Below are 16,001 nucleotides of genomic sequence, written 5' to 3'. Positions count from 1 at the left end.
AGAAACCCATAACCTTTCAGTGACTTTTACAAGGTGCACGTTGCTGGTCTGTCTCAGCCTCGACGTGGATGTGCGTCTCCCTGAATTTGTATCTTGACTCTGCTTCGCTTTTCTCTGTCTCTCTCAAACCAGCTGGAGATCCTTTTCTCCAAGCTTTCGACTGGGCTCTGCTTAGAGGAGGCACTCAATCAATATTGTCGGTTGACTGAAGTGTGTCTAACAACTCTCTTGTACTCTCTCAGGTGCTTAGTACAGTGCCCTGCACACCATAAGCGCTTAATAAATAGGACTGATTGATTTAGTGACCATATGCTTATGGTCATGTCCGTCAATCGATCGTATTTATTGAGCGTTTACCGTGTGCAGAAAACTGTACTAAGTGCTGGGGAGAGTACAATATAACAATATAACAGGCATATTCACTGCCCACAGTGAGCTTACAGTCTAGAGGGAGAGACAGACATAAATATAAATAGATAAAATTACAGATATGTGCAGAAGTGCAGTTGGACTGTTCATCAAATAGGTGGATTATTATTTGGTTAGAAAACTCCTTCTCTCCCACGTTTCTTAACTCATGCACTTGGCTTTTCTACCTTTACAATTTGCTCTGTATTCATTCATTCGCATTTATTGAGCACATACTAAGAGCTTGGGAGAATACAATGCAACAGTATTATGACCCTAATGTGAAAATTGTCAGGGCTATTGTCTGGAATTCGTTTTTAGAAAACAGTAAGGTTAGGGGAGAATTTTGCAATTGCATGTTTATGTCATTTCAGAGGAACTCATTCAGATTATCGTGTATCCTAAATTGTTTCACCTGCCATCGTTTTTCAGACAATGAATGATTTTGACTATTTGAAACTACTGGGTAAAGGCACTTTTGGGAAAGTTATTTTGGTTCGAGAAAAAGCAAGTGGGAAATATTATGCTATGAAGATTTTGAAGAAAGAAGTTATTATTGCAAAGGTAGGTTTAAAGTTTTTTTGACTGTTTTATTTCTGAACATTCCTTAAAGTGGAAAATTCAATATATCCTACATTATAAATGTCTGCATTTTGGTGGTTGTTGAACTTGGTGCTCTCCAGTGAAACTCATTAGTGAATTCCATTTTTGCTCTTAGTCATGGCATCCAAGCAAAAAATGAGAGTTATTAGGGAAGAGGGCAAAGAAACATAATTAATAATGAAATGTTTATGGGTTTTTCCAGAGTAATTTGTATGTGCACTGTAACGACACCATTAAAAGCAAAGTAAAAATGCTTTTCGCAGGCGTCCTGGCTGATATCATTTTCAATTTGACGAGAATGCCTAAATCTGCACCTAGAGACTCACTTCCTTCTTCGCCGAACCAGGATTCTTGCCACTGTGCTAGGGTGTTTCACCCTTGTATCCACCCCAAGCCTTAGTACAGTGCCTGGCACGTAGTAAGCGCTTAACAAATACCATTATTATTATTATTATGTGTCCCAGCGTACAGTGCATTCACTTTCCATCTTCCTAAATGAATGCAGAAAAAAATACTATATAACCACTGAGTTTTATCATCGTTATTTTTAACTTTATTTTGACAAGTTCCTTTTAAATGTAATTAAAAAGTATTGGCATCTGTGTTTACTTTGAAGTTTAAGCATACCTTATCCTCGGAGCACAGACTAATTAGTATGTGAAGTACGGTAATGTTAAATTGCACTGGTGAGATGTATATCTGAACAAATGTGGAAGCAAATGGAAAGTTGGATTTTAGCGTATGAGGAATTTGATGTGAAGACTGCTTTTCCTTTGATTCCCAACAGAGAAATGTGGGTGATATTATTACTATTGCTGGAACCATTTAAACATTTATTAAGTCATCCCAGGGGGTGATGGAGCTTACCAAAATCAGTAAATAAGGTCTCCTCACATGGAACTTTCCAGGACCGTGAACTATTGAATGGTTTGTTTTTTTTAAAAGAAACCAAACATATTGCTTGACCATTGCATGTGGCTGGTAATCTCCATTTTAGAAAAGAAAAGTGAGAGGACAAATTTCAGATACCAGTGTCCTGGCCTGAGTTGTTCCAAAGATTATGGTTTGCTGTGATAATAATCACAATAATACTGATGGCATTTGTCAAGCACTTACTATGTGCCAAGCTCCGTTCTAAGCGCTGGGGTAGATAGAAAGTAATCAGGTTGTCCCACGTGGGGCTCACAGTCTTAATCCCCATTTTAGAGATGAGGGAACTGAGGCACAGAGAAATTAAGTGACTTGCCCAAGGTCACACAGCAGACAAGTGGCGGAGCCGGGATTAGAATCCATGACCTCCGACTCCCAAGCCCGGGTTCTTTCCACTAAGCCAACGGTATGTACCATCATTCTCATCATCATTATCACCAACAGCATTTATTGAGTGCCTGCTGTGGGAAGAGGTTCGTATTAAGTTCTTGGAGAATGTTTTCAGGAGAAGATATGGTCCCTGCCGGTAGGTGCTCATTAAATACGATCGGAAAGAGCCCGGGCCTGGGAGTCAGAAGGACCTGCGTTCTAATCCCTCTCTGCCACTTGCCTGCTGTGTGACCTTGGGCAAGTCACTTCACTTCTCTGTGCCTCAGTTACCTCATCTGTAAAATGGCGATTAAAACTTTGAGTGCTAGGTGGGACAGGGACCGTGTCCGACCTGATCCGGTTATATCTACTCCAGCGCTTAGACCAGTGCTTGACACAGAGTAAGCACTTAGATTCCATCATTATTATTATTGATCGATTGCCCTCAGAGAGCTTACAGTTGTTAACCCTGAATTTCTGTGTTACGTCAAGCCAAAATGCAGCCCAACAGACAGATTTTATTCGCAGGAAAACAAGCACACAGGTGCTGGGGAATAACACCAAAATCCTCCCTCCTGTATTTGTTGACTTTAAAAAGCATTTGACATGAACGGTAGCAGTGGGTTCTGGCAATACTAAGTAAATTTGGCTTCTTTGAATCCATCAACTCTTGAGGTTACTCTGGGTGGTGGGATCAGTCATATCCGACTGCCTTCTTTGACCCATTGCCCAGCATCAATGAGGAAAGCTGTGTTGTGAAGCTGATCCAGGCCTCTTCAACTTATACTGGGTAGCTACACTGCAGGATGCTACAAGGGATGTGGATGTTGGCATTGGAAGAAGTTTACAGTCCTATAGAAATCTTTTCCAACTCAACCTGTGAGCACTGTGGAAGTTAGAAAATCCTCCAGCCTTGTCGACTGAATAACCTCTCCCTTCAGATTCACCGGATCCCAGCTCTTCCCAAGTTCAGAACCCTTGTGAAATCCCTCTTCTAGGTAGCTTTCCCCAATTCATTTGTCTTCCTCTCAAGTCACATCGACTTTCACACTCACTTCTCATTGCTCTTTTGCCCTTATCATTTTATTCATTCAATAGTATTTATTGAGCGCTTACTACGAGCAGTGCACTGTACTAAGCGCTTGGAATGTGCAAATCGGTAACAGATAGAGACGGTCCCTGCCCTTTGACGGGCTCACAGTCTAATCGGGGGAGACGGACAGACGAGAACAATAGCAATAAATAGAATCGAGGGGATGAACATCTCATTAAAACAATAGCAAATAAATAGAATCGAGGCGATGTACATTTCATTAACAAAATAAATAGGGTAATGAAAATATATACAGTTGAGCGGACGAGTACAGTGGTGAGGGGATTGGAAGGGACGGGGGAGGAGCAGAGGGAAATGGGGGAAAAAGAGGGTTTAGCTGCGGAGAGATGAAGGAGGGGGGTAGAGGGAAAAGGGGAGCTCAGTCTGGGAAGGCCTCTTGGAGGAGGTGAGCTTTAAGTAGGGTTTTGAAGAGGGGAAGAGATCATATATCGTTTTACATAATGTATTTTACATAATGCACTTCTCCCTCCTGTTTATTCATTCTTTTTTATCTGCTTAGCATCATTGGCAGATTTGAAGTTCCTTGAGGACAGGGATCATATCTAGATGTCTGTGAATTCCACTGTGCTTTCTCAAGAGCCTAGTACAGTGTTTTGAACCCAGTAGGTGTCAATGAATACTATCGCTTGATTGAATTAGACATCTATTAAAGATCTGCCTTCTTTTTTTCCAGGATGAAGTGGCACACACTCTCACAGAAAGCAGAGTATTAAAGAACACTAGACATCCCTTTTTAACGGTAAGCGTCCAGGGATCAGACTGCCGTTTCGTCACGTTTTGTAATGTTCAACCTAAAGGCAGTTCTGTCGTGAGAAGATAACCTGTGAACAGTGGAATACAAATTGATTTCACTTACTTTCTCCCCTTTGTAGGTAAAGCTAGAGAGCATCTCAAATTTCTGTGAAGGTTTTTCAAAATGTAAGTCAGTGTTAGTGTTTTATTAGGAAAGTTGTAAGCTCTTACGGTGAAAGTGCTTAATCCAGTGCTCAGCATACAGTAAGCGCTCAATAAATACCACTGATTCATTTAGAATTCAGCTCTTTTCGTATGAATGTTTCAGAGCTCTGCATTTCATCTCCCTTTTGAAAAGTAAGATGGAACGTAACACCCAAGAAGAAACCACCAGTGTTTTTGTTGGAGGACAAATGAGGAAGAGATTGAAAGATAAAAAGAAAATAAAGTCCATGCTCTTGGCCTATTTACCACTGATAAATACCACCAACAGATTGTTAAACTAGGTCAGTGTTGAAGGGTCAGAATATTCCACGATCGAGTCACACTGAATGAACACACAAAATTCGTAAGCAGGAAAACGAGAATCAGAATTCTGACCTCAGTAACAGGAGTTTAAGCAGTGATTTATGGCATTTTTACCCATTTGTTGCTTTACCCGTCGCTTAAGACTAAACCAATTTATTTCTCATTGCTACCTGTAGGCTCCTCTTTGTTGAAGGAATGTCTTATCCATAAATGGAGTTCAGTGTGGTTTTTTGGCTTTTCATATAAACCTAGGCGAAAGGTAGTAATTAAGATTTCCATAAAGCAACTGCCAGAACTCCTCAGATTATCCAAAAATCAAAGTTTTCCAAAGCGTTTTTCTTTCCTAAACGTCCTGAGCTCTTATGCTTTATTGTACCCCTTCTGTTTTCTGTAATGTGGCAAAATACCTCTAAAACGCCAATCTCATAAAGTGTTCTCTATGGTATTCGTTCAACACTTACTACTTGTCAAATGCTATTCTAAGCACTAGGGTAGATACAAGTGAATTAGGTTGGACACAGTCCCTGTCCTGCATGGGGCTCACAATCTCAGTTGAAGGGAAAACAGGACTACTGAGCAACAGGGAAGTGAAGTGACTTGCCCAAGGTAGAGCTGGGATTAGAACCCAGATCCTCTGACCCACAGGCCCGGGCTCTTCCATTAGACCACGCTGCTACTTTTGATTATGATTGATTCAAACCACCTATTCGTGAAATATAGCCCTTACTGAAAAAAAAAAGTGATGTCGAAGGCATATTCAAAATCGAGCTAACAAATTTAATCATTTCTCGAGGGGACTTTACTCCGTGTGAGAACCAAAGGATTTTCAGAAGGTAAACTCTGTGAATACCTGAGGGCCTGAAAATGCCGAGCATAAATATAGAGGTCCTCTACAGTTTCAAATTTATGGCCCAGTAGATTCACAAGTGACTATGCAATTATAAAGTTTATTTTTAATTTCACTCTGTCTTAACTCTAGAAAGCAAAAACCGTTTTCTCTCTAGAAGTGTCTATTGTCGAACTGAACAGGGTGAGTAGAAATGTGTTCTCTGCCTTCAACTGCTCCCTTCAGATGGAACGTTGAGAAACAGTTATTGTGCATTCTATCAGTTATTTCTTTATTTTAAAGTGTTTCGCCGTTGTTGCCCCCACAATTACAGGAACTTGGCTACAAAAGGAGAATAACTCATTTTTTTTCTTTTTCTTTCCAAGTCTTTGAAATATTCCTTCCAGACAAAAGATCGTTTGTGTTTTGTGATGGAATACGTTAATGGGGGAGAGGTGAGTCAAAGAAACAGCTGCGAGGCGTGCACTAAAATGACAGAAATGGCATTATTATGTTGCTAATGCTTCGTGAATGGGCTCTTGGGCTTTTCCACTTTCTTTAAAAAATTTGTACAAACTCTCTGGTCTCTCTTCCTGTTAATTGGCGACCGCCTTTTTCTAAAATTGAGAAACTTCCTCTGAAAAGTTTGGAATCATGGTGACCATTGTTGGCAGGGGAAAAATGTGCTCCTCTTCTTTTCGTGGACTTCCTTAGATTAACCCACTATATTTAGCACTACATAAAACAATAAGAACTACAGAAAGGTCAGGTTACGGGGAAGGAAAGAAAAGGTAAAACCATCAGAACCGAAGTCAGGGCAGTGGTGACTTCCGTTCAAAGTTGGAGACAATTTATATTTTAATTGTTAAATTGGGGCAAGAGAATTATGATTCTGGGAAGGAGGGGCACCATCCCTTGCTTTCTTATCTTTTTTTAATGGTGTTTGGTAAGTGCTTACTATATGTCAAAAACTGTTCTAAACACTGAGGTAGGTTCAAGTTAAACAGGTTGGACATAGTCCCAGTCCCACACGGGGCTCACAGTCTAAGTAGGAGGGAGTAGGATTCAATGCTCATTTTACAGAGGATGTAACTGAGGCACAGAGAAGTTAAGTGACTTATCCAAGTTCACACAGCTCACGAGTGGGAGAGCTGGAGTTAGAACTCAGCTCCTTCTCAATCCCAGGCCCGGTCTCTACCCACTGTTCCTAAGGTTGAAAATCTTCCCCTCTATCCGAGGGCCAGTATAAAGCTGAGTGATTCTCACTTCATGCCACATACATTACAGTGAGAGAAATCATGGGAACATGTACAATTTGCTAATAACTTTGCCAGAACAGCCCTTTGCTACAAATAGAGAAGATAATATTTGATAGTCTCCTGCCCTTCTCCACTCCTCCACCCTCAGCTTCTCTACAAAATGGAAAAGGCACACAACAGGTCTTCACGAAAGCAGGAGTAAGCAGGAAAATGTTAGTGGGCAAAGTGATGAGCAAAGTCCTTTAAACATGATGGCAGTTACATTTTAGGTTTTTTTTTTACAGAATCTGAAGAAGAGATAGTTCACAGTCTTAGAAGTTAAATGCTTTTAATTTAATCATTTCATAGGTTTGATTTATTCATTCCTCTTCTCGTGGGTTTTTTTTCTGTCCTATTTTTGATCGTGGTTAAAGTTGGAGACAATCTAAAGCAGTGGTTTTTCAAAGATACCTCAGAATGTGTCTGTTGTTGTATTGTACTCTCCCAAGCGCTCAGCACAGTGCTTTGCACACAGTAAGCGCTCAGTAAATACGATCAAATTGAATAGTGAAAACTTCAAAGCACACTGAAATGTAATACTTGAACCTAATAAGACTAAATTGTGCTTTTGTTTCAGTAGTGGATAAATCGTAGACCTCAGATTAGATTAATTAAATCTCTTTTTTTCTACATAGTTTTGTTTTAAAAGGCACATACATTTTTAGGAATTAGCCTGTGAAGGAAACTAAATGATATACTTAACTTTTTGGAGAACATGTTAATGAGTGTGTTTGTTCATTCATATTTCTGAGCTGTCAATGAACTTTGAGTTTTAAGAATAATTAATTGGTTGTTATTAAAGCATTTTAAAACCTAAAGTCAGGTTCCCAGTTTCCCAGATGGTTTCTCAGCTTTGAAACTCCTACAGAATTTCTCGTGGTTGGCATTTCTCTTATAATATCGCTTTTATTTTGTGAAGGTACAGAAGACAAGATGTATGGCATCAAAGAAATTCAGTGTATAAAAACATTTTGTATACGTAATTCAACTGTTATAGTTATAATACTAGTAATTATGGTGTTCGTTAAGCGCTTAGAACAGTGCTTGGCACATAGTAAGTGCTGGGGTAGATACGGGGTAATCGGGTTGTCCCACATGGGGCTCACACTTTTAATTCCCATTTTACAGACAAGGTAACTGAGGCACAGAGAAGTTAAGTGTCTTGACCGTGGTCACTTAACTTGCCCAAGGTCACATAGCAGACAAGTAGCGGAGGTGGGATTAGAACCCACATCCTCTGACTCCCAGGCCCGGGCTCTTTCCACCAGGCCATGCTGCTCCTGCCCACGCTAGTATGGCAATTATAACATCGCCACACTTCCTTTCTAAAACGTCTACTCTTAGTGGGCTGTAACCTACATAACCGTAGAGCAAGCGTCTTGGGGAGAAGAAGCAACATGATAATTTATGACGGAATGACAGGGAAAATTTTGCAAATGTATATCTCCCTATTTCCTAATTTAATGTTACTTTCATATTATTGTTATTGCCATTTGTTTGGTGCTTACAGAGCGCATGGTGCTAAACTAAAGGCTTGGAAAATCATTCCAGGCTTGAATCATTCCTCCCCAATCCTGGATACCAGAGTGTTCACAGTCTGCAGGGGTGGGCAAAGGGAACGAAGACATGGAAAGAAGTAACTGGGAACACGTAGCAAAAACATTGATTCACTAGCAGATGACCAAGAAAAGCAGTAGCACAATACAATCCTGCTGACAGGGAATAATCCTTGGCTCCCACTTGTCAGCCTAGGTCCAAGTTGTCCCAGTTTTCCTAAGCAAAGCTAGAAAATTGCCTGCCATCCACACATTTGCCCTAAAATCTCCTCTTGTCCTACGGTGGTAGAATTCTTGCTAGTAGCATGTTCCTAAACATCAGTCAGTCAATCAGTTGTATTTACTGAGCGCTTATTGAGTGCAGAGCACTGGACGAAGCGTTTTGGGAGAGTGCAACACAACAATATAATAGACGCATTCCCTGCCCACAATGAGCTTATGGTCTAGAGAGACTGTAAACACCAGACTCCAAGGATAATTTAGGAGAACCAACCATCCTGTTGCCGATTCGGGAGGATGGGAAAGAGAGAATTGGGAGAATTGGCCGAAGATGACTTGCGCTTAAGCAGGATTCCCCCCTTGGGATTTATTTGGAGGGGAAGTAGCGTGTTCTAGTGGAAAAAGCCCGGGCCTGGGACTCAGAAGGACCTGCGTTCTAATCCTGACTCCTCCACTTGTCTGCTGTGTGGCCTTGGGCAAGTCACTTCACTTCTCTGGGCCTCAGTTCCCTCATTTGAAAAATGGGGATTAAGACTGTGAACCCCATGTGGGACAGGGACTGTGTCCAACCTCATTAGTTTGCATCTACCACGGCACTCAGTACAGTGCCTGGCACATTGTAAGCGCGTAGCAAGTACCATTAAAAAAAGAGGGGGATGGGGTCTCTGTTGGCTTTTGCAAGGAATTTGGTGCATTCAAAAATCTCTGCCAGTCAGTCATACCTATAAAAGTATGTCCATAGGATTTTTCAGTTTATATCATCTTCACATTCTGGTTTGTCTTTTATATCTCTGTAACCCAGGATGTTGCTTTATGTTTTCATGTTGACACACACACATGAAATATTATGAAGATGATTAGGGCATACAATGGAAGCCTTATTATAATGAGAGAAAACAAAGGAATCTCAAATTAATAAAGATACATGGTTACAGCTTTTTGTTTCCAATCTTATTATAACAAGGGCACCTGTCCTCCTTGTGTTTTAGTACATCAGTTGACGAACAATCGTACTAGAGGGAAGAAAACCTTCTAGGTTTTTAAATGTTTCGATCACAGTGAGTTTTGGGTACCGTGACCGATCGTTCCATTAGTAATCATATATCTACTAATATGTCGTTTTAATTTAATTGCTTTTTCCCACTCTTCTCCCTCCCTTCACTTCATTCTTTTGTTCCCTCTAGACCGGATGTTCCCTGTAGACAGGGAACGTGTCTTCTAGCTCTGTTATATGGTACTTTTCCAAGTGCTTAGTGCAGTGATCGGCACACAGTCAGCACTCAAGCAATTTGATGGATTGACTGATTTAGATAATCACATTAGCTAGCGGTAAATGTATGGAAGTAATTTCCATAGAAAATGGAAAGTGAGAAGCAGCATGATCTGCTGAAAACAGCATTGACCTGGTTGTCAGAGGACCTGGGTTTTAATCCCGGCTCTGTGTGACATGGGGCAAGTCACTTCACTCCTTGGAGCTTCAGTTTCCTCAACTATAAAATGGGGATTTGATCCCTGTTCTCCCTCCTACTTAGGCTGTGAGCCCCACATGGGACAGAAACGGTGTCCAACCTGATTAACTTGTATCTACCCTAGCACTTATAACTGAGCTTAGCATGTAGTCAGCGCTTAACAGATACCATTGAAAAGTACCATATTATTGTTATCAATAATTCTAATAATAATATTGTATAGATCAAAAATATGAGAGGATTCAAGTGATGACTGGGTGAACAGTCTATTACAAGTTACAGGAAGGAAAATTAAGGATGTTAGAGAGGATGTCAGACAGGATGTCTGTAACCATTAAGATGGATGTCAAGGAACATAACCATCATTTCAAACAGGAGACAGAGTGCCCAGCGATCAGACCTGGGAATGGCTTATTTTGGAAGAACTGTGGTTCTTCCTGTACGGGTATACAAGGAAATGACAAAAGAAATGCTCCTCCTTCCCAAAGGTGTAGCTAACTTAATTAAAAATTATTTCATCTCGTTCTTTTTCTAAGAAAGTCCTCTGTGATCCATTATTTTCCTTCACTCTAACCGTGAAAGAAGGAAACAATATAAATCGCATCTGGGGAGGAGATGAGCAAGTTTCATGCGCAGTTTCAGCGACACATTGTAACATAGCCGCAATTTTTTTTTTTATATTAATGTCTGTTTCTCCCTGGAGACCGGAAGCTTGTTGTGGCTGGCAGTGTGCCAACTGTGTTTATATTGTTCTCTCCCAAGCGCTTAGTACAGTGCTTTATACGCAGTAAGCGCTCAATAAATCTGATTTGAAATAGGTGATTGAATAAACAGGTGATTGAGAAGTAAAACACTCAATGGTGGGTGGCATCTATTTAGAGTACTGTTCTCCAGTTGTTAGAGTTAGCAGATGGACAAGGTGTCTACTAACCTCTCAGGAGGTTATTTTACTTTGCAACTCGGCATTCAATGAGTAGGCTTGGAGCAGAGTGGAGGGAAAATGAGGGTCTCAAAGCTAAATCCATTATTAATAGAATTATGAGAATCGATTTGGATTGTAATGAGGCATCTAAAAGAAGTTATGGAAGATTGCAAAGACATCTGAAAGGGAAAAGGATAAATATGAGGAAATGAATTGTGCAATATTCAATTTTGATTTTGTAACCTGGTTAAATATCAGAGCCTATCTATTTCAATGCATCCGTGACTGCTGAAGTCCTTAAATGGTCTCTCCAGCAGTCCGTAAAAACAAGAGATGTTTGATTTACAACCTCATTATAACCAGTACCCACTTTCCTGTATTTAACTAATCAATCAATCATGGTATTTATCGAACACTTAGTGTGTGCGGAGCACTGTACTGAGCTTTTGGGGCAATACGGTATAACGAAGCATGATAGACATTTTCCCTGCCCACAACGAGAGCACGGATCTGGGAGTCAGAAGGACCCGAGTTCTAATCCCATCTCCACCACTTGTCGACTGTGTAACCTGGGACGAATCATTTAACTTCTCTGTGCCTCATTTACCTCATCTGTAAAATGGAGATTAAGACTGTGAGCCCCATGTGGGACATGGACTCTGTCCAGTCCGATTAGCTTGTATCTGCCCCAGTGCTCAGTACAGTGTCTGCCACGTAGTAAGAGCTTTAACAAATGACATTTAAAATTAAAAAAAAAACCCAAAAAACAAAACCCGCCACGTTAGAGTCACGTGGGTTTTCTGTCTTGGGCTCCAGGGCAGTCAGCACTGAAAAACGATGTCAAAATATAAAGGTTCACACTGCAACCTTCAGGCACCAGGAATGAACAGCAGGCTCTTCAGATTTCCTCTACTTCGTCAGGCAGGGGGATGTTTCCATCAATCAGAAAAACAAACTCTTCTTTATGCCCAGGTTCTAATATGAATCATACTGTTCAAGCTGTGAAGTGGCGATGATTAAATTCACCGTCCCCCCTTTAGTGCCCTCGAGCTGTCATTCTTCACCTATCCTCTTCCTACATCCCCAAGGGGTGTGTTAATCAGCATTATCGCTCAACCTGTCATGTCTTATTGCTTAATTAAATAGTTGTCTTTGGAATACCCGGGATCCTTGCTCAATCAATATTATGATAATGCAACTAATCATTGAAATTAATGAGATATGTAATAAACATAATGGGAAATTCTCTATCCAAATTCACATATCAGTAAAGCACATTTTCACCGTCATCATCTTTACGAAAAGAAAGTCAGTAAAGGCTAGAACTTCCTGTTTAGGTCCAAAGCATCATTTTTCAGACTGTCGCGCTATCGGAGAAGAAAAATTTTACTTGAAGAACGGCCTCCAAATGAACCTTCTCGCATGGATTCCTTGTTGTTTTCGGCATGCCCCTTTGACCAATCTTTTACCATTGAATGAACACTGCAGCTCTGTCTATACCTCATCCTTAACCATTCTTTTTAGGAATATTTAGTTTTTCCATAACATAACATGTAATTTTACTATGTGTTTTTACCACACACTATGGAGACTTTCGAGGTATTAGGAAATATTTTTTAATGGTATTTATTAAGCACTTTCTATATGCCAGCCACTGTCCTAAGTGCTGGAGTAAATGCAGAATAGTCAAGATCAGACACAGACCCTGTCCCACATAGGGGTCCCCGTTTTAATCCCCATTTTCCAGATGAGAGAACTGAGGCACAGACAATTTAAGCGACTTGCCGAAGGTCACACAGCAGACAAATAGCGAAACTGGGATCAGAACCCAGATCCTTCTGACTATCAGGCCCATGCTCTTTCCACTAAGCTACATTGTTTCTTCTCTCTGGATGGAAGAACATAGCAGCGATTCTGCTTCACAAAACCAGTTTCTTCGTCAGCAACACAGAATTTATCACTGTTGCCAAATTCTGCTACTTAGGCAGTACATCATCCAGTAATGCATGGTTTGATAGGCTTATCTGTAACTTAATATTAATGTCGTTCCCTTCCCAGTTGATTGTACTCTCAATTTAGTACACTCTAGTGTACATTTTCCAATGTGTTTTACAGGGCACTGCACACAGTAGGCTCTGAGTAATTACCACTGGTTGATGGATTAGGGTATTGAGAAACCTGAATCACGAAGACCAGCTCTGCTTCTGGGAGGTCTGCATTCCTAATGAGACATCAAGTTTTGAATCAAAAGGCAGGGATCGATAGCTGTGGTGAGGTTCAACCCTCTATTGGGCTGGGAGACCCAAAACTGGAACAGATAGAGCAACTTGCCGTGCCCAGTTGTTCCCTGGAGCTGAGGTATGGGGAAGATTGGGAAACCCAAGGAGCACTGGTATGGGACACGGCAAGTGTCAGGACAATGTGTGAGTGCCACAAAGCGTTATCTGTAGATGTCCACAGAGTGGATGGATTGCTGGTTATTTCATCCGCTTTTTCACCCTTACCCTTAAAGATAATAAAAAGTGATCATTGAGCACCATGCTAAGTGCTAGTGAAGGTCAATCGATGGTATTCATTGAGCATTTACTGTGTGCAGAGAACTGTACTGAGTGCTTGGGAGAGTACGATTGGACAGAGTTGGTAGACAAGTTTCCCGCCCATGACGAGTGAACGGTCTAGAGGGTTGCAAAGTAATTGCATCGAACACTGTGTCATTATCTCAGAAAGAGGGAGAGTGGGTATCTTCTCCCCATTTTACAAATGAAGAAAGCAAGGTCCAGAGAGTTTGTTAGCAGTATTTACTGAGCACTTAGTGTGCGCAGAGCACCATACTGAGTGCTAGGGAGAGAACAGTATAACAATAAACACACATTCTCTGCCCACAGTGAGCTTACAGACTTGAGGACGAGCAAGTGACTTACCCAAGATCACCAGCAAGGCTGGGCTAGGACGTTTGGGTCATACGCACTACCAGCGGCATCATACATTTCTGTCAAGAGGGAGCGGTTGGCTCTCACTGCTATTGGCACCAAGATCTAACTGTCAATCTCGATTCCTACTTGTGGCCGAATAAATGTGTTTTGTTGGCTTTGTAAAAGGTGTCCTGTGAGGTTGACCTTAAAGTGTAAGTTGTCTTTTTTTGCTTAAAGTTTTCTCCTTGAATCGCTCGCATGTAGCCAGAGTGGTGCAGGAGTTTGTCATGTACTATGAATAATTTGTTTAGAATGATTCTTTCTCAGTCACAACCATGTCGTTGAGACACTTTTAATGGTATCATGTGGGTGACTTCTTGGCTTGGCCATTGAGAGGGTTCGATGGTGAACCGAGAAGTAGAAAGTTGAAGATCACTGGTAGCAGCAGCAGTTGTGAGAGCATTATCTGCTCTGTGCAGAACTCTGTCCTGGGAACTTGAGAACAGGCAATGTTAGGAAAAATCCTCTAGACTATAAGATCTTTATGGGTTCATCCCCCCTCCCAGCCCCACAGCACTTATGTCCACATCTGTAATTATTTATATTCATGTCTAACTTCCGCTCTAGGCTGTGAACTCGTTGTGGGCAGGGAATGTGTCCGTTAGATTGTACTCTGCCAAGTGCTTAGCACAGTGCTCTGCATATGGTAAGCGCTCAATAAATACCCTTGATTGACGAGGCCTGACCCCTGCCTGCCCTTGAGGGGCTTTCAGTCTTATGGGTATTTTGCCAAGGAGGGTGCATAGCTGGTGGTTTAACCGTCATCCATCCAATGCATAATAATTATGGTACTCGTTAAGAGCTTACTATGCGCCAAGCACTGTTCTAAGCGCTGAGGCGTATACAGTTGATTAAGTTGGACACAGTCCCGTTCCCCTTCCCCCACCCCCCACATGGGGGTTACAGTCTTAGTTCCCATCTTGCAGATGAGGTAACTGAGGCCCGGAGAAGTTAAGCGACTTGCCCAAGGTCACACAGCAGACACATGGCAGAGCCGGGATGAGAACCCAGGTCCTCGGATCCCCAGCCAGGCCATGATGCATCCTACTCTGTAAAGTGCAGGAAGGCGGTGCCTAAGTTATCCCACAACCGCTCAATTTTTATGTCACTGGGCACCAATGGGCAGTGTTATGGGTTCGCAAATCTGAGTAGCCTGAATTAACATTCTCTCTTACAACCAGATTCATCTTCCGACATTTTGAGGGTTTGGTTGAACACCTAAAAAGAGAGGGGGGGAGAGACCAAAGAGGGAGCGAAATCCAGTGTGATGCTGCTCTACACTCTTTTCCTCTGGTAACTGAAGGTTAAATGGGTAGCAAGCACAATGCCTTAAACAAGATTGGTATATTGATTAAAACGCTGATTTAACAGCTCACAGTTCCCCCTCGGAAACCTGGGAAAGATAAGCCAGCTGCCGCCTATGAGTGCTGAGTGTCCACTGAGAGTACACCATCTATCATCACAATATGGTGATGAGAGGTGTTTTATGTTTGTGTTAATTTCCCCCACTAAATCAGTAATTATTACAATCCTGTCCCTGCTGTTTACCCTGCAGCTGTTTTTCCATTTGTCGAGAGAACGGGTGTTCTCCGAGGACCGCACACGCTTCTACGGTGCAGAGATTGTCTCCGCTCTGGACTATCTGCATTCCGGAAAGATTGTGTACCGGGATCTCAAGGTAAAAAAAAAAAAAAAAGTAATCAAATTATGTTTTTGCAAGGACTATGGGGACAGACACAAAGTAATTACAAAGTTGCCCAGTTTTGAGAAAAACAGGTTTAGCTGAGCAAAAACGGCTACGCTCCGTTGTTGGAAATGCTATACGCCGAGAAGCAGCCAGCGGTTCCCATAATGCGGTAGCTGAGTGCGGAAGAAACGCCGCTTGACTTTCCTGGTCAGCTATGATCTGCACACCCGACTCATACTGTCCTAGTACCGCTCAGGCTTTAGTAGAAAAATCTGAGGCATCACACGAGAAATGAGCGGTTGAGTGGGGTAACACCCCGAAGCCGCTTCTTTTTACTCGCTTTTCTATCGTGGTCGTTGGGTCACATG

The 16,001-nt window shown here is 41.7% G+C and overlaps 1 protein-coding gene across 2 annotated transcripts in view; it reads left to right on the top strand.

Annotated features, from left to right (window-relative positions):
- The window catches only part of AKT3 (AKT serine/threonine kinase 3), a 148,356-nt gene that overhangs the window by 105,059 nt on the left and 27,296 nt on the right, over positions 1-16,001 (top strand). For both annotated transcript variants that reach the window (XM_029047145.1, XM_029047144.1), the window contains 4 exons: positions 841-972; positions 4,098-4,163; positions 5,897-5,965; positions 15,502-15,624. In XM_029047145.1, the coding sequence (XP_028902978.1) occupies positions 841-972; positions 4,098-4,163; positions 5,897-5,965; positions 15,502-15,624 (390 nt within the window). The remainder of the gene's footprint in view (positions 1-840; positions 973-4,097; positions 4,164-5,896; positions 5,966-15,501; positions 15,625-16,001) is intronic.

This window comes from Ornithorhynchus anatinus, chromosome 19 (genome assembly GCF_004115215.2).
Source record: "Ornithorhynchus anatinus isolate Pmale09 chromosome 19, mOrnAna1.pri.v4, whole genome shotgun sequence".
NCBI classification, from domain to species: domain Eukaryota; kingdom Metazoa; phylum Chordata; class Mammalia; order Monotremata; family Ornithorhynchidae; genus Ornithorhynchus; species Ornithorhynchus anatinus.
The sequence above is the reverse complement of the archived record's forward strand: the minus strand, read 5'-3'. Positions and strand labels throughout refer to the sequence as shown.